Source organism: Corapipo altera, unplaced genomic scaffold (assembly GCF_003945725.1).
Source record: "Corapipo altera isolate COAL_440 unplaced genomic scaffold, ASM394572v1 53, whole genome shotgun sequence".
Classification (NCBI taxonomy): Eukaryota; Metazoa; Chordata; class Aves; order Passeriformes; family Pipridae; genus Corapipo; species Corapipo altera.
In genome coordinates, this window is record NW_020884900.1 from 5367841 (window position 1) to 5386384 (window position 18544).

The window sequence follows — 18544 nt, forward strand, 5'->3', positions numbered from 1 at the left end:
CTAAATATTTCTACAATTGTTATTGTGTTCATCTCAAGTTATATTTCTGAGCGACTATGGGAATAAGAACTTCTTTTTGGCAGCTATTGCATCTCACAATTTTCTCCACCTATATTGTGATCACCATCAGCATTTCACATGTAAAACCACTCATGCACAACTAACCCAAATAAGATTCTAGCAATCACTATGCAATTTTTTAAATAATGCATATATAACCTATATGCACGCACACACAAAAATCAATGTCCATAGAATTTTAGCAAAGCAGTTAAACTCTAACACCAGACCATCACACACAATGCATTGGCCCTATTCTATGGCCTGGTCAACACCTGGGTAAATAGCAAAGCTGGAATCAAGACAGTATTAGCTGAGGGTATATGACAGCACTTTATAGTTTGCAGCAGTATTTTCAATTATTATTGACCAAAGCTTAACTGTGATTCTCTGCACTCTAGAATCTGGAATAATGCTATAAAATCTCTGCATACAAGTCATCACACATGTTATTAATGGTTCTGATATTATCCTCACATAGGTAAATGCTCATCAACAGAACACAGATTGTCTGTGATTAGAGCACACTAGCAGCCCCATTTACACCAGGTAATAGCATTTAGAGGATCTTTAGCCCTCAACATCTCACGAGATATCTGATTTATTTTCCCCTGATATCAACAGAAATCCCTCTACCAACTTCAAAAGGAGATCAAATCCAGGAAATCCAAATCCAAACCCAAGAGAAAAAAGCTCAGAATAACTCCCTACTATGTCTGAATGAGATGCTTCATTGTTATGCTTTGTTATATGCAGCTCTGGAAACAAGAGACCTTGTCTCCTTGGCTGACAGAGAATTCTTAAAAGTACAAGTTCTAAATGCTAAAATATACTTGTCTTTCTTTGGGACAAGCTTTTTCACAGCAGGCTTGTAGGGTGCTAGGGAGAAAGCTGATAGCAACCGTCCAAAAAATCAATTCTAAAATAGAGTTAACATTAAACGACAAAAATTATTTCTTTCTATGAATGTAACCCAAGCAGTTTTCTTCCAGAGAATGTCTTAATATTTTTACTAGAACTAATGGAGTCAGAGGGTCATTTATCATAATCTGTAGTCCTAAAATAAATGAACACTGGTATTTTTGAGGGTTAAAGAGTGCAGGTGATCATTACAAGAAGAAACAAAAGGATCTACCAGTTCATGAAACAGGATACCATGGACAGGTACAAAAAGACTCAAAGGATTTTGCTCTTTTAAATGCTGTCAGTTGAATTTGTAATAATGGTCACAAGAAATGCAGCAGACTTCCTGGAAGCACATTTCTGTAACTACTTGCAAGTATGTTTATTGCTAAGTTTGGGAACAATCTCTTCAACTGGAACAAAACAACACCACATCTTAAATGGTTACATGCAGTCTTTATAAATAAGGACTTGAGAAAGGACATGGAACACAGAAATGTGGGCTTTGCACAGATGATGCAAATATGGAAAAGGACTAAAACCCTGGATTCTGACATTCTGAATTGCAGCCCTGTTTTGCTCTACTTTCTGTGGATCTTTAGGTCTGAGAAATGCAATTACATCATCACCATTTTTTTTTGTTAGCCATCTCTGTCAGATACTTGGACTTATTTGAGCAATGGCTGTTCAGGTGAATTGCAGACATGCTTCTTTCAGGAGTTGTTGAACAGGCTGAAGTATATATTTGGAACAAGGCAACTTAGCATGGCAGTTAGTATGTTGGTACAAAACCAGCAGAAGCTGTCCTGGAAACTAACTGTATTGTACCCAGGATTTGTTGTTGTTGGAATTTTTGTGCAAAAATCACACAAAATTTAGCATAATAGTATTGTCCATGATGTAAATCTGAAATTCAGTTAGCTGTAAACATCTGATGTTTGTTCAGCTAATTAATCCTCTAATAGCTGCAGTATTCAGATGAGAAGTTTTCCAATATTCCATTTGTGCCTATGCAGCTGTAACACTGTTTTGTAACCAGCAAAGAGCATAGAGGGGGAGATGTTAGGTTACTGGAGAAAGATAAACAGAGCATTTTAGTTGATGGCAGCAGGAGAGACTCACTGTCTGACACACAGGGAATGCTAAATGCAACACTTTGGAAGACCCAGCAAGAAAAACAAGTCATTTCTAAGCTCTTAGAACACAGTAAAGTGATGAGAAATAGCCAACACGAACTTGTCAAGAACAGTTCACATCAAATCAGTCTAACTTCCTACTTGGACAGGATAACTGGCCTAGCAACTAGGATATAGCAGCAGGAGTGACATATCTGAACTATCCTCAAGCTATTCGGTTTGCCACCAATGACATTCTAAAAGAGAACCTAAGAAAGCTTCCTTCACAGGGAATCAGAATAAGCAGAATCCACAGTCATGTGGAAAATCATAATGGAGCCATAGTTATCAGTGACTTGCTCCTATGTTAGCAAGCTGTCTCCAGTGGGCTTGTATGAGGTCTACACCATATTCTGCCCAGTCTATTCAGTATTGTAACATCATCAAAAATTACACAAATTACACACGAGAAATTTAGAAACATTACTAAAGTGGGAGGAGATGGTCTTGGGAAGACAGTATTTAAATTCAAAGGGTTCCTGGTAAATTAGAATTTAAAAATAATAGGACAAAGTTCAAGTTAGACACATGCATGATGAGCCCAGAGGACTGCTAGCAAATACACTCACACAAAGAGAGGAACTCTGCAAGCAGGAGGTGCAGCAGATCCCAGTACAAGCCAACAATGCAACTCGGTGTGATTGCTAAAACATGATTTTAAGAGATGAGAGAAATGCTATTTGCAAGCAGTATTAGTAACTAATCCACTCTTATTAATGCTGAAGCCTCTCCATTTGGAACACAGTGCCCAAATTTGAGCTCTAAACTATAAAAATACCAGAAAATATCCTACAAGGAAAGGTTACAATTGGTTTGTTTACAACACACACAAACAAGTCTTCTATTAAAACTTTTCAGGAGCCATTTCAAAGCCATGTGCAATGAATACTGTGCCTTATGTTGGGTGGATTTTAAGTGGTATCTGAGGTCACTTCCAGGGCTCATTTCTATGATGCTTTTCGTGAAATATTTCACACAAGACAAACCAAAGTCCAGCAATGAAAGTCTTCATTGTATAAAATACATGTAAAAGCAGAAAGGTTTACATAACAGTCTTGTAAAAGATAACAACTGAATGACATAATTTATATATTCAAAAGTAAAAAAATTAAAAACCTGCTTAACCTGTACCTTATCCAAAATTAAACTCAGTAAAATGTTCTTCTCCAAAGAAGTATACAGAATCATAGAACTTAAGAGAGCAATCACTCCTAATGTCCCTACATGCTACAGTAATCAAAGAAATTAAAGAAAATTAGGAAATAATTTAACATTGGTAAAGAATTCCTTTTTCAGCTGCAGAAAAAATAAAATAGATAATAATACCTTTCTTCCAAATCAGCCAAGATGCATTTAGTATCATGTAATAATAAGGAAGGACTTAATAAGACTGAGAAAAAAAAACATTTAAAAATATTTTGACACTGACATTGACCTCAGTAGACGGAACTGCATTAAGCTCATCAAATGCTGACTAAATAAGGTTTTCCACAGGTGATCATGTGTCTGTGTTAACTATCTATAAGAAACTGAAACTCACTTTCATACAGCTATGATTAATTATGAATAAGCTTTACAATACTGTTTTAAATGAATTCCCTTTTCAGCTCAGTGAAACCTAAGAGGTGCTTGAATTGATTTTGCTTGTACCAACCATACATTATCTCTACTGTAAATCTGCCTGAAAAAGTTCTCCCCCAGGTACCTACAAAGGAGAGATGAAGGGTTAAACAAAGAAGAACAGTATTGCTGTGGGTTCCTTTGTAGGTTTTTACCAATAGATGAGCTGAGTGGGTCAGGATTGGATGCCATAAGAGCTGGATTTTTTGCCTAGCTTTGCCATTAAGTCAGAACAGCATCAGGAAAAAAAAAAAACAAAAACAAAAAAACAACACTGAACAGAGAATCCATTGCTTTCTTTGAAAAATAAAGTTAGTGGTACTCCTTATGTTTTCTGAATCTTTCCTTATCCATGAAGGGAAAGTACTATTTTTAGGGACCTTATTTTAAGTAACTCATTCAACATCCCATAGTCAACAAATCTTAGCTGCTCAAAGGTAATCAGATAAAGTCAAGCTTCCCCAGTGAAGATGAATTTGCTGCTGTTTTGTAGCATGCTTTAGAGTCCTTAGACAAAAGATGCCTCAATAACGGTAAGCACAGATTTAAGGAACAAAACATTTACACAAAGCCTTGTTTTGGTACATAAGAAAAAAGGTGAATGTATACAAATAAAAGGATTGATAAAGTCCCTGAGGATATGACAGAAGGGTGGAATAAGAGTAGCCTAAATCTGTGTGGGCAGGACAAACTGTCCCTTAGCCAGCTGGGTATGTGGCAGCTGCCACCTGCAACCTGCAAAGCAAAAACTTTAGAACAAGATGCTGCTTGGCCTACATGATCTGTCACTCTGTGGGCACTACAGTAGATGAGAATCCTTCAGGTGCTCTCAGACTGGACCTTCCAGGGAGTACCAAACCAGACTATTGACAAAGAGCAAATTGCCTTCCATAGAGACATATTCCTAGTGCCTGAGTGAGAATCAGCCTGCAGGTTTGTGGCTGGTGAGAGCACGGGACATGGGTCTGATGTTATTTATTTACCTATACCAGCCTGTATGGCACTGAGCCTTGTTTTCAGCTGATATAATGATTTTAATGGAATTAACAATTAATTCAGCTGAAAATCTCATATATTGTCACAATCTTGGACCTGAAAGTTAAAATAAAATGTGATTAATGATGACTTTGAAATTTATTGCTATGAAAGTTGGCATTTAGAAATGTTTTAGGCCCTGACACGTTCCAGGGACTACAGCAGTGGCCAGAACTACATTACATACCTGGTGCATCAGCTCATGCATTAATAAATCAGTTGGGTGATGTGTTTTTGGTGACCAGCTCATTGTGACCACCAAAATTAGCTGATCAGGTTTAATTTCTGCTAAATACTGGTTTCTGCTAATGCTGGTTTTTGAAACGGTGTGATCAATTCAAACTCAATTCCAACTTGGAATATTCTGGATTCTGTAAAGGTAAAGAACACACTTACCTCTGTCATAAATCTCATGCTAAAATACAAAGTATAAACCAACATTTCAAATTTATGAAAATAAATGCCTATAACAATCAAGGGAGAAAGAAATTGCATTTCTCACCTTTATTGCTGACCAGTTCAGAATGTACTTACCCATGTCACACTTACACATGTCTTCCTCTTGAAGCTTAGATGACAAAGAGCACATATTATGCTCTGCTAAGCAAGGGACACCTACCAAGGTGACTGTTCACCTCTGAACTTCACTATGTCACTGTCAGACTGAGGTCAAGTATAAAACTGAAGGATGGAAGGGCAGGAAGGGCATATGTGCATGGAGGTGGCACACAGGGCTGCAGGGAGAACAGCAGCACCTGGTCTGGCCCCAGGCAGGCTTTTCCTTGTATTGGTATGGTTCAGAAATCCACTCCTGGGTGCCCAAATGCTCATAATGCCTGACTTGTACTTCCCACGACATCAGTGGTAGGAAAAAAGAAAACAAGATAAAAGAAGAAAAAAAAAAAAAAGAAATGAAAAATTTTTTTAAAAAACCAAACCAAACAAACAAACCATAAAACCAAAACAAAAGTCCCCAAAAGCCAAAAACAAAACAACAAAAAATACAAACACAAAACAAGAAAAAACCAACCAAACAAAAAAAAAATCTCCAAGAAGATATTACCTTGCACGCTGGGAAAACCTAGATGCTAAGAAATGCTAGCAGGTTCTGGTGACTGATGCATGAAGTAATTGCTAAAACAGGAGAAACTTGCAAGTACAGGTCTTAATAATTTTCAGCACACACTAGTGATTTTCTTTTTTTTTTTTTCCTCCTGTGTCTCTTTGCAGTGATGACTGTCTCATTTCTGTAATTATCAAAGGTGTCTTTCTTGGTCATGTTTTTCTCATCACAGCAAGTGGGTAGTACTAATGAGAAGTTTTTCTAAAAAACAGAAATATACACTGACAGTTTTTCAGACTGTAAACTGGAATAAAAACATTTTTGTTGTGAGAAAGTCTCAGCATCAAAACATATGATAGCCTGTCACCCACTGATTATGAGAAACGAATGGGTAAAGAAATGCAGGGTTGTTTGAAGGAAAGGCAACGGTTGGTTTTGGTTTGGAGTTTTTTGTAGATAACTTTTCTAAATTATTTTTTTACAATTTGTCAGTAAAATCCCTAAGCTGTTTATAGTAGCCTGTGACAGTATCCATTATGTTTTTAAACACTTGGAAAAAAACCCTTTTCATTAAACTAATATAAAGGCAAGGTGTTGATTCAAACAGAAGGATGAGTAGGAATCAGTAACTTCTCAATACCCTGTATCAGCAACACATTATCAGTGATGCCACACTATGTGACACAGTTCTCATAAACTGCAGGCTGTGCTCAGCACAGCATTGATTTCCAATGCTTTTCCCATCCTTTTATCCAGTCTAACAAGGGGTATAATATGGTGGCACGTGGAATTTCTGATTCTCTCTCGTTTTTCACTCTCCGTGATATTTTGCTTCCAAGGCACTAAAGCAGAGCCTAACACTCACTGTTTGAAACAAATAGGTAAATTGATAAAAGTACCACAACACAGTGGGGGATACCAAAACAATCCAAAGAAGGAGATGCAGCTTGAACTTTAGCAAAGAAAATTTCATCCAGAAACATACACTACAAGAGGCAGGGGATGCTTCTACCAGAATTACGTGACAAAGAAATGCCAAAGTATACACATGTAAAAACGTGCTCAAGGAAACTCTCAGTAAAGGAAGGATATGACCAACAAAATTACCCCTTACTAATTTGAAGGCAAGTGCCTTGCATTTTCTATCACCTTATCCTGATACATGAGAATTGTGCTCTTTCTCCTGTACATAGCACACAGACATAAGGTAAGAATCCTCTGGCTGAGGCTTTTCTGGTGCATTTTCTCTAGAGTGTTATGAAACAGCAACCAAGTTGTGGATTTTTTTCCCCCCAGTCTCATTTGTCACAGCAAGCTTTATTTATTCTTTCAAGTCAGTCTTCCATAGAGTGGCCTTTTGCATCTACCAGGAAAACAACATGTCACTGAGAAAAACAACAACATTGCGATTCGTGCTAGAAGCAGAGTTCACTGTCTGCTGGCCCTCAGCCCAGATCCTGAAGTGCCCACACTTATTTTGTAAGACTGCATTACTATAACAGTAATATTTTATCAGCAGAGAATTTCAAATTCTTAATGTATGTCCAGCTTTTCATGGCTATATAACATGTGCAAAATCTGAGTTTTTCTTCACTTCCTTTTCATGCAATCCAATGAAACGCATCCTGGCTGCAACGACAGCACCCTTCTTTCCAGAAGTATTCTGGCACCCTCTTTGATATTGCCTTTTTTCTTGGAATAGAGCCTGCTTCTCAAACCTGCTCACCCTTCCTCCACATTATCACTTTCAAACACCTTTCATAACAATTTTCATATTGTGACTATACAAACCATTGAGATCAAAGAGTTTGAAGCTGTGTGTAAACAAGAAAAATGGTGAAGATTTGTGTGGGAAATTGTTCGGTGCTTTCCAAGTTGGATTTTTTTCATTTGAGTTCCTTTCAGAATTAGGGATAGTTGCTTTTTCCACAGCTTCTGCTTTGGTCACATGAGGTGACCGCCTGAAGCCTCATGGTCTTCAGAGGATCCTCATTCTATTCTGGGACGCTGGGGGACATCAGAAAACACAAGACTGCAGCAACAGATAATATCTGAAAACATCAACTCATAGACTGAACTTTCACTGAACAGTCAAGCTATAGAATAGTGAATATAAATAAAGTAAAACACGGTCCCCAAAATATGACAGAACTACCAAACTCCCCTACATTTTATGCAACTTTTCAACCAGAGAATTTTTAAGTAAGAGACAAGTAATGATTTATCATTAATGCAAGTATCGAGTGATTCACCAGCAATGACACTTGTTTTTAGAGGAATTCAATGTTCCCATGTGATGTGAGCACACATATTTGTGCTAAAAAAGAGGATTAAAAGTGGATATAAGGTCCAGGAATGGAGATGGGCCACTGAAAATCTGGCTCAAAACTTGCAAACCTTGAGCCCATGCGAAGTTGAGCCCTGATTAACCAAGGAAAACCCCAGTAAATAGCCTATTTCCTGAAAATGTACAGCAATTCTACAGCCAGAAGTTCCCCTTCTGAGTTGCAAGTAGAAATGGGTTTCAACCAAGAAAAAAAGCTGCAGAGTTATTGCAAGTAATTTAAGCTCCTTATTCAGCATCACCAAGAGTTCTACACAATGAAACAGTAAGGCATAGCAGAGCTTTGCCAATTAGTTGTAGTTTTCCAGTTTTCAGTACTGAAATAAAACTGCTCATTAGGTCATGGATGGTGATGAAACTTGAATTAAGAAAGAGAAAAATATATATTCCATCCTCCACTTCCCCAAGTCAAAGCCAATATAGCCATGTGAGTATCAAAACAGCGACAAGGGAGCTAACATACAGCACATGAAAGAACCTACAGCAGAACCAGAAAATGGACTTGGTCCAAACTTGTGCCTTCAGACACTCCTAAGATTACATTTAAGCAGATTTATAGTTACCAGCATACAGTTAACTATGAGTGTGCACACATGCCACACTGTATGTTCTATAATTATTATGGGTAGCAAAACATTGCAGTTCTTTGTAAAGGACCAACATTCTGCTATGATCTGATACACTTGTGGATTGCAGTCTTTGCAGCACTGCCAACACAGGCAAACTCTGCCATCAATAACACACAGCTATTCCCTCCTCAGGTGGCCAAAACATTTATTTATTGCCACCCTGAAAGGTCTCCATGATTGGCTCATCCCTGATGGGTCCTGGCAGAGATTGGATCATGCAGGTTGTGGCCTAAGGTCCACACCTTTATTTTACATGTAGTACTTCTGAGGAATATTAAATATTAAGAAGTACTAATGTAGTAAAGTAATTTAATACCATCTACATCAGTATGACAAGAATATCACCAACAAATTGCAGAAAAAGCTATGGAAATCACTTAATCCACAGTGTCTGCTTAACAGCAAAAGAGAAAGTCACAGTGAAACCACTGTAGAAGAAAACATTTTATTTTGTCTGTGTGTCTCCATGCATTTTAAAAATTGAGTACATAATCACACCGGTGTCACAGGGAAGAACAAGTGTTTGAAGTCTAAGAGCAGCTTTTTGCATTAAACAAGAGCTATAGATAAAGCCTGAGGTTAAAATAAAACATCCCAGGGGCACTTTCCAAGGCACCATCAAAAAAAGTAGGATCACTCAATCTTCTTACATGCATATAAAATAACCATTGAAGCGAGTGTTGCCCAGTATGTTTTGTCCATTTTTAAGGGTTGTAATTAGCTCTACAACCCAAAGCCCACTCTCTGGTGTAAAGCCTTGGCACAATATTGGGTTCATGCTGCTGTACTACTTGCGTGTGTAAACGAGTGCTGCTGGCAGCAGTGATGGGCACCGCACACAGGCACGACTCAGAGCAGCACAGACAGGGGTATCTGCCTGACTCTGCACAGCACAGAGAAGATGTGCTCTGAGAGACTTGTAAGGAATTACGAATTTTCACTTCCTTTGCTAGCCATTAACCTCGGGTCATTGTACCAGAGATAGCCAAAGGAAAATCTATCTCGATTTTAATGGAAAAAATTAAGATAGCATCATTCATAATCTATATGTTTTCCTGATACATTTCCACATTTGTTGTATTCTCAAAGTTTAACTGACAAACATGATCAAATCTGGCTTCCATCCTATTGTCATTATCAGGGGAAAAAAAAGTATTATTTTTTTTCCCAGATAGGGAAGCTGGTTTTGAGCATGAAGTTTCCCTTTCTCACCAACACTCTCTTAAACAACAAGTTGTATTGGGCAAAGACAGTTTTCAGAAACCACAAATCAGACATCATGCAATTATATTCTGGGTCCTTTTTTAGAGTGCTTCCTCTTTACTTTAAATAAAACTGGAAGGGAACACAGTTTTATTCACCAAAGAACTATTTCCTCAAAATCTTCACTACTTGCCAGACGATTTTAAATACAAAATGTAAAAATTCCCACGTATTGAAAAATCATGATTATTCTTTTTCACTTTTGTTTTAACTATTCCAAGTTTACATTCAAAATAAAAGTTTCAGTGTGAAAAAATGCTTAGTTCCTACAATCCTTGCAAATCCATTCCTAGAGTAATAGTATATATATAATAATGAATTAATAACCACCTTTCCCAGGCCAGATTACTACCCATCTTGTGTCAGCTCATGCCAATTGGTACCTTCTCTCTCTTGACAAGCATCTGCTCCCTTTTTGGCAAAAAGCAACTAGAATCCAGTAACAGCTCCCTGTTCAAAGCAATCATTACACATGGCTCCACCTGAGTGTCCTGTAAGAGTCCCTGTAGCAAAGTTTCCAGTGTTTTGGAAACACTGCAGGTGAACCAGCCTAAGAAGTCTAACTTTTCCATCAGCACCACAGTGCTGATACCACTGAGGTTACTCATCTGTGGCCCAAGACTAAAACACAGAAAGTAGCCCAAAATGCAGCCAACTGAAAAGGTCTCAGCAGTACTTTTCATGACTACCCCATCTCTCAGATGCCAGTCAACCTGCTGGACTCCAAGAATCCACACCATGTCAACTTCCTATCCAGCAAATGATACATCCTTTGCTATCTAATACCTCACAGTCTTCAGCTAACGGGCAATAAGCTGTTAAACTCTCAGTATATCCATTTTTCTAACAGTAGACTCTATGGCACTGATGAATAATAATAACAAGTGCCAAGCAAAAGGAGACACCAAGGTAACTTTTAGCATTATAATGAAGTGCAAGTCAAAATATAGCCACTATGCAGATACAGAAAAAATGAAATTAAATCCATATTCATATGTTGCATCAGCCTTGCCATAGCTCAGAGATAATGCACATCAAAACTAAAGTGCAGTAACATTCAAAAACAGAGTCCGTTGCCAAACCCTTGGAGCTGGTCTTTATACATCAAAAATGGAGGGGGAAAAAAGCGACTCCTTCCAAAGTCAGTGACTTCCAATGACAAAAGAAGACTGTGTTCACAATTAGAAGTTTTAATTACAATCTAATCACATAAGACATCTTTTGTTCAATTGCAGTCTTACAGCTTTCTAGGGAAGTATAGTGCTTCTAATTTTAGGTCTGCAGCATAAATGAGTCCTTTATATAAGGAAAAAACACAACCATTTTTGTTCACCAATAAACAGCTCTTATACATTGAAAAAAATATATTTGTGGCATCATTTTAGTATTTTCACAGTATCTCTACAAGAAAAATACTGCTGAAGATACATTTGTGCTATATGCTCTAATACCAAGTTTTGCAAAAATATCCTCCAAAATTCTATGATTTCTTTGGGATTTTATTAGCTTTTTTCCCTTTTCCTCCAAACCATTGTATACAAGTATCTGTTTCTGGGTGAATGGTGAAAAAAACCCCATGAGAACTTTTTACTCCCACAGTAGTTTCCCACTTCTCCAAAAATAAACATACCATTATGTTTTTACACTTGCTGTAGGTTCCACTACATAACATTCTAAGAGGGGTGGGGGGTTCCACTTTACAGACACCATGGTATATTGCAGTATCAGTGCTAGCAGGAAGCTGCTCTCTTTACAAAAAAGGGAAGTTGCCTGCCTACAGCTTTTTGATGTCACAGCCTGGTTTAACCCTGTAGGGGCACATTCACCTTCCACCAAAGTTAAACCCATTCAGTCTTTTCAAGAGTGATATATGCAAGAAGCAGAATAAGGAAAGACAGAGTAAGTGTTGATTGCATCCTTACATATGTCTAACACATAACTAAAAAAGATCACATCTTGCTAATGCTGAAGGTCAAGACAAACTTTGTCTTGGAATAACTTCAGTATTTAGACGGCTTTAGGCTCTACTGAAAAAAGCAGGCTTTACATGGAAGCTGCACAAACATAGCTGGCCTCCTGGTAACCACATTTACTAACAGAAAAATCCAAATACAATTGTATGCTCCTTGTGCTTTAGGTTCTGATGGCATCTGTAGCAGAGCTTAGAAGACCTGCCAGAAGGTCTTTGAATATTCACACAGAAGTCATGTTCATCCTCAAAGCTATTGGAGAAGCTCTCCTGAATCAGGAACACATTTACTGTTTAAAAAGAACCACAAACAAACCAAAAAAACTAGGAAAAAACCCAACGTTTTCACTTCAGTTCCAGGAAAAATTTGCAGCTTTTAGCATGAAGGGAAGCAGCATTTCTTCATTGACATTATTAACATGGAAAAACCTATCCTATGAAAGCAACTGAACAATTTACATTCAACTCAAAAATGCACTTTTTGTATTTCTTGCTTGCTTCCTATACTTCCTTCTGTTTGTATGATGAAAATCAAAGAAATAAGAACTTGCTTTGAAAACAGTTACACTGAAAAGAAATAACCCACAGATTAATTGAGAACACAGGAACCCTAGAAGTCATTTAAAAGGTGTTTTAAACTTTTTAAAGTTTGATCAAGTATTAACTGAAAACACAATTTACTGATGACACTGAATCACTTTGGAAAATTCATACTTGAAGTTATAAGTATACCAAGATTTAGTCCTTAATTCTTTATTGCTTTATGGCCATAAAGCCATTATCGGTCTCATAACAGACATTACTTGGTGTAAGGTAGTATAAAATACTTATACATTTAGTCATGTACTATGTTTTTGTGCAAATAAGTATTGCTTTTTGTCTGACTTTCAAGGAAAATGAGTTGTGTGTGCTTATTTCCATTTGTCTGTCCAGTTCCTCTTATATTTCATTCCACTGAGTAATTCAAATTTGAAAAAGGTAGAGATCTCGGTGCCAAAGAAATACCTGCTCAGAGAACAGCAGCTTAGGTTAGTGCCACAACTGACGCCAAAGAGCTTCAGCTGTACCAGACCCACGTGGCTGGTGCCAGCCAGCATGCTCACAGCTCTTATTTCTTTTTTCGGGGGGGGGAAAAAAAAAAAAAAAAGAGCCTTGAAACTACAAACACCTGCACCCAAATCTGCAGTAATTACAACATAAAGTTCAGCTTAGTAATTCAGAAACAGTGGATTTCCTGCAGGTAAAAAAAAAAAGTCCAAGTCCTACTAAAAACCTACATGATTGCTTTCAAGTTGATCTGTGGTGAATAATCTCTGTGTCTACAATAACAACAATGTGTCTTCAAACATCTTAAACCTGGATTCCCTTCAATCCATTTTATCTTAGGTGTCAACAGAATGGCTGCCGGTTTCTCTATATTCTTTACTTTTATGTCACATTTAAACATACATATTTAAGGATTTATCCATCATCCTGAGGAGATATGATTGTGCCGTCACTTTGCTTTATGCTGTAATAGTACTTCTCCAGAAGAAGAAAAAAAAGATTTCTTATTCTTCTCTGAGCATAACTGCACTAAGGAATAAAATTCTAAATTCCAAAGCTTTTATTAAACAGTGTAATGACTAGTTGATTTAGGAATGTAAGTATTGATATTTTACTATATATTACTTCTTAATGACTATTATAAAACTGCTGTCACTGTGGATTGGAGTTGGGGAGATTAACCTCTCCAAATCCTTCCCTATTGCTTTTCTCTTGGCACCTAGTATTTAAATTCTTCCTTTTTCCCTTTTTTGTATACCATATTTTGTGCTATTTCTTTCTTATGATCCTCCCCTCTCTAAAACTATGTATGTCAAATTTTATTCTGATACTACAATGCATTTTCAGTGCAAAATAGCAGTGTGCTCTGAATAGTAATCCATTGCACCCCTCATTTTAAGGGGAAGGAGGCAAGACACATGACAAAAATCATAGAGTGAAATAGCTGGAAGTCCACCCACTGGGAAAGGCTGGATGGCAGAACCACTGTGCAATGCTGCTGTAAAGAAATGCAAAGTAAGTATTATTTTTCTTTATATGAGTCTTACACAAAAGTTTCAATTTTTTATTTGAAAGTACCGGTGTAGGATAATTTATAGTTAGAGATTTATATTGTTCAGAAATTACACTGGGCGGCCTTAGACTTGAATAAAAATTAGTTCAGATATTAGAGTGCAAAAGAAACAATCTTGGAACTATTTGAAGCCAAATTGTGCCCTAGGAAATGCAGGCAAAGACACTGCAGTAAGAGTTCATTTAAAAATTCAATATTGTTGATATTTACTTTCAAAACACACTTACTCCCCTTCTCCTCATCCTTTCCTTCCATAACTTCAGACAAATCTCTGATTATGGGACTCATTCTGTGCTGCTCAGTCATCCACTTCTCAAATCTCATCTAAACATACACATCATTTGTTAAAATCAAATCCTTCCTATCCATTACTAATGCTCATCACAGAAACAATGTCCTATGCAAGCCTAAATTAACTGTATTCCACTAACCTCTTCCAAAAATATTTTACTAGCATATAATCATGTCTCTCTATCTTCTTACCTGCCCTTTCTCTGCTTGGAAGATTTTAAACTGTAGACGTACATGGAATAGAGAGAATGTCTCATTTCATATTATTTTACTTATCAAGGACATAATAGCATTTGGGAAACTGATTCAGGTCTCCAAACAGAATACAACTAGAATTCTGTATGATTTAAGAGAGCTTCTGAAGAATGTCTGGTATACAGTGGACATTACTATGCAAAAATAAAGTGCAAAGAATGGTCAAATGAAAATCAATTAAAAAAAAAACCAAAACAGTCAACAAGTTTAGTTTCAGACTGTTAGTTCCTAACTGTCAGATTGCCATGGAATACAATGTGAATGGTTTCTAGGTAGCTTTGTAGGAATTTTATATTTAAGAAAAAGAAAAAAACCCAATCCAAACAAACAAAAAAAAACCCACAAAAAAACAAACAAAAAACCCAACCAAAACCTAGGGAAAACAACATGTTAAGACATCTGAAAGATGCTGCTCTAAAACAATACTAAACCAAACCCAGAATTTTTTGAGAAATTTTAGCAGCAATGATATAAGAAAGAAGCCAGTTAGAAACGCATGCCCAAAACCTATTTCCTTCCCTTCACAACATCCATACACCTGTCTTAACCAGCATTTCAATTCCTCTAACCCGACATGTACAGAAAAGAGCCTTGGTTTCACGCTAGCTGAAGGATGGCAGGAGTGGAAGTTCCCCCGTCAGTATCCGGCAGCCCAGCACATGACACACACGTAATGAAAGGCTGAGAGTCAGAATTTCCCCTCGTGCCCCACCTTCCGTAGTACTTTCGTTTTTTCTGGGGTATAAGTGTCACGGAAAGCAGGGGGCTGACCACATTCCCCAGCACCCTTTGCCTGCACAGAGGCAGAGGAGCGGGGAAGCAGCTCTTGGCTGCTGTGGCAGCGCAGAGCAGGGACAGACTCCGGAGTGTCCCCGCTGTGAGCAGGGATGGTCCTCGAGAGCCCGGTAAGTTTTGCACAGTGCTCGGTACTATCTGTCCCACGGGCTGCTGGTGATTTAGGAGGCACATCTGCCTCGAGGCAAACAGTGAGAGCGTCTCTGTGCTGGGTATTACTGCAGAGGTGGCAGAGTTCAGACACCAGCAGACACAGAGCCATGCACAACAGTCAGAGTAATTTATGTAACTATGTTGCATTTAAAATCGTGATGCAGTTTATAAAGTCATTTGTTACTGTGTGTATTATGTCATACTTAGATCACATGTAATGAATTGATAACGTCCATAAGGAAGATTATGTGGTGGTGGCTTTGTACAATGGTTTGGAGAAATGTAAAGAGAGGTTGATATTTCATGTTACTGTGGTGCACAAACTCTTCTTTGCTCTTAAGTGGAATAACAGAAAAGACAGAACCATCTATTTGAATGAATATTCACTGAGATGGTTTCAATATTCTGAAGGCACGTTTAAAGTGGTGCAGTGCACTGAGAAGTCATAAACACAGAATCAAAGTTCTCTTCGTAGCGATTTTCAAATTTGTCTTTTGAAGTTCAACCCATCCCAAACTCAGATGATGCTCTCCAGAACATCAATAACCAAATTTCAGATATTTGCATCAAGAATAGGTATTTTGCCTCAAAGGTTTCATTCTCAGTCCCTTTTTTTTCTCTCCAAGTTAAGGAACAACACTGACATTTCAAGACTAACAGGGCATTTGAATTCCAGCAAACATACACCTACTGTTAGTTTATGCAATGGAATAAAAAATATTTTCTGTTAGATCAAAACAATAGATTTTGATATATTACAAATAAAAACAATTATAAAACTTCTACTACTTCAAAAATGCTATCCTGGTACTTTACAGGGAAATAAAGGTTTTTGCTGTAACAAATAAGATCCAGTCCTGCACTAAGTTTATCCATCTGGCAAATTTAAGCTTTAAGTGGATTGGTAGGGACCTGATGCACATAAGTCGTGCAATCCCTTGAGAAACGATTTTCAAATTAACTAATAAGATATTGCACTGCATACAGCTTATTAGAAAGAAACAGTGAGAAGCAACAGAACACAGCTACTATGCCTGGGATTTAGAAGCTGGATTTAGCTGTCATGTCCATAATTCTTAGTGCATTTGTTATGTAAAGGAGTAGGTGAGAGGAGGGTTTAGTTTCATATTAGGGAAAGTAAAACGGCTCTACAGAATGTAATTGCAGGATTAGTAAAAAGTATAAGGCAGCTTTGCTCCACTATTTATATATCAAGGCAATTTATGGAAATCCTCATATATAAAATTTCAGTAATTGGTTCACATAATTATTCAGAATCATAATAATGAGGTTCAGAAACAACTTGCTCTTAAATTAAAGGACAAGCAATATAATTTTTCATATTAAAATATTATACTTGTAGAGAAGAAATTGGCAAGTTTTCACATGATACTTTAAAGGTTAGCTGCCCAAAGAAACAGAATACGATTTGAGAGCTTCTCAACCAACACTGATAGTTATTATAGTAATATCTCTGCAACTTTCCAGATATCCAAATAATCTACATGGTCACAGGATTTCTATGCATGGGAATGTTTTGACAGTAATTGCCATTCATCCTGAGGGGGAAAAGTTAAAGGTAGAGGTTAGAGGTAGCATCACAGGATGTGGACAACACTTAAAAACAGAGAACTGATAAAGTCAACAGATGAGGCGAGTAGTCAAAACACAGAGGGTCTTGTTGAACCTTGCTGGACAGAGAAACAGGAATCATAAGAATTAAGGGTGAAAACTGTCAGGTTTGGTAATGGTACAGAAAATGAAGCAAAGCTGCCATTTCAAAACTAGAAGGGCACAAAAATTTGAGACTGCACACCAGAACGCATCAGTGAACACTACTGAGGTAGCACTACATTTAGGATAAAGAAGTACTAAGGGAGCAAACCACAGGACAAAAGAAGTAAAAATCATTGACTTTAGCCTCATAGACAAGTCACATACTAATGGACAAGTTGTATCTAACTGGAAAAAGGGGCAATTCAAAATGAAGTATCAAACCATTACATAGGACTGAAGTGAAAATGTTTTACTTGGAAAACATATACAGTACTGCTTTCAGAACCTTCCCACTGAAACAGAACAAGTTACCATCTTTTTTAATGGAGGTGACAGAGGACTGAAAATATAATACATGCATAAAAGGCTCACTTGAAAATGAGGGTTATTAAAATAACTATTTGATGTTTTGACATGTAAATAAGGACATCTAATTTCAACCTTTAGCTGCGATTGTCATGGACTTAGATTACCCTTTCTCACACAGCCATCCTTGCACAAGCCCTTGCACAACTTCTCTCCTGTCCTAAGGAGACACAGATCAGCCTTGCTGTCACATCCCATTAGGAGCAAAGCTGATAAAATGTACTGGGATTCCAAGGTGACATAGTTTCTTTCATTACGTTTGTCACAATATTGATTAGATTAGGCCTGAAGTCCATCTTTGGCCTGCTACTGACCCATCACATCTCCTGGGAAATTCTGCAGAGTAGGAAACAAAATTGAAAACGACTGGAACAATAGAGATGTTCAAGATGGTTATAGCTCATGGGACTCACACAGATGTGACAAGTACTGATTTTTATTAACTATACATCCTAACACATTAATCCCAAACTTGATGACTACATATTACATTATCTTTTTTACAATAGCTAGCCTTCAGGAACTTAGTAGCATGGAAATAATTCACCAAATACCTTTATTACTTTCACTGGAGTAAATAACAACATGATCAAAGTGCTGCCTCGCTCATTTCAACTATCAAAAATTTCAAGAGTAAATAAAGAATAGGTCAGTTTGCTCTCTGTGGAGCCTTATACCAATTTTCTTCTGCAGTACGTTTTTAGCTTTACATGTTTCACTTACGTAGA

At 37.3% G+C, this 18544-nt stretch overlaps 1 protein-coding gene across 2 annotated transcripts in view; it reads left to right on the forward strand.

Moving 5' to 3' along the window:
- Window positions 1-18544, forward strand: part of RASGEF1A (RasGEF domain family member 1A) — a 159567-nt gene that overhangs the window by 91924 nt on the left and 49099 nt on the right. The window contains exon 2 of one of the 2 annotated variants that reach the window (XM_027649500.1): window positions 14008-14122. The exons of the other annotated variant lie outside the window; for it this stretch is intronic. Within the exon in view, the coding sequence (XP_027505301.1) occupies window positions 14081-14122 (42 nt within the window). The 5' untranslated portion in view covers window positions 14008-14080. The remainder of the gene's footprint in view (window positions 1-14007; window positions 14123-18544) is intronic. 2 annotated transcript variants of the gene reach the window in all.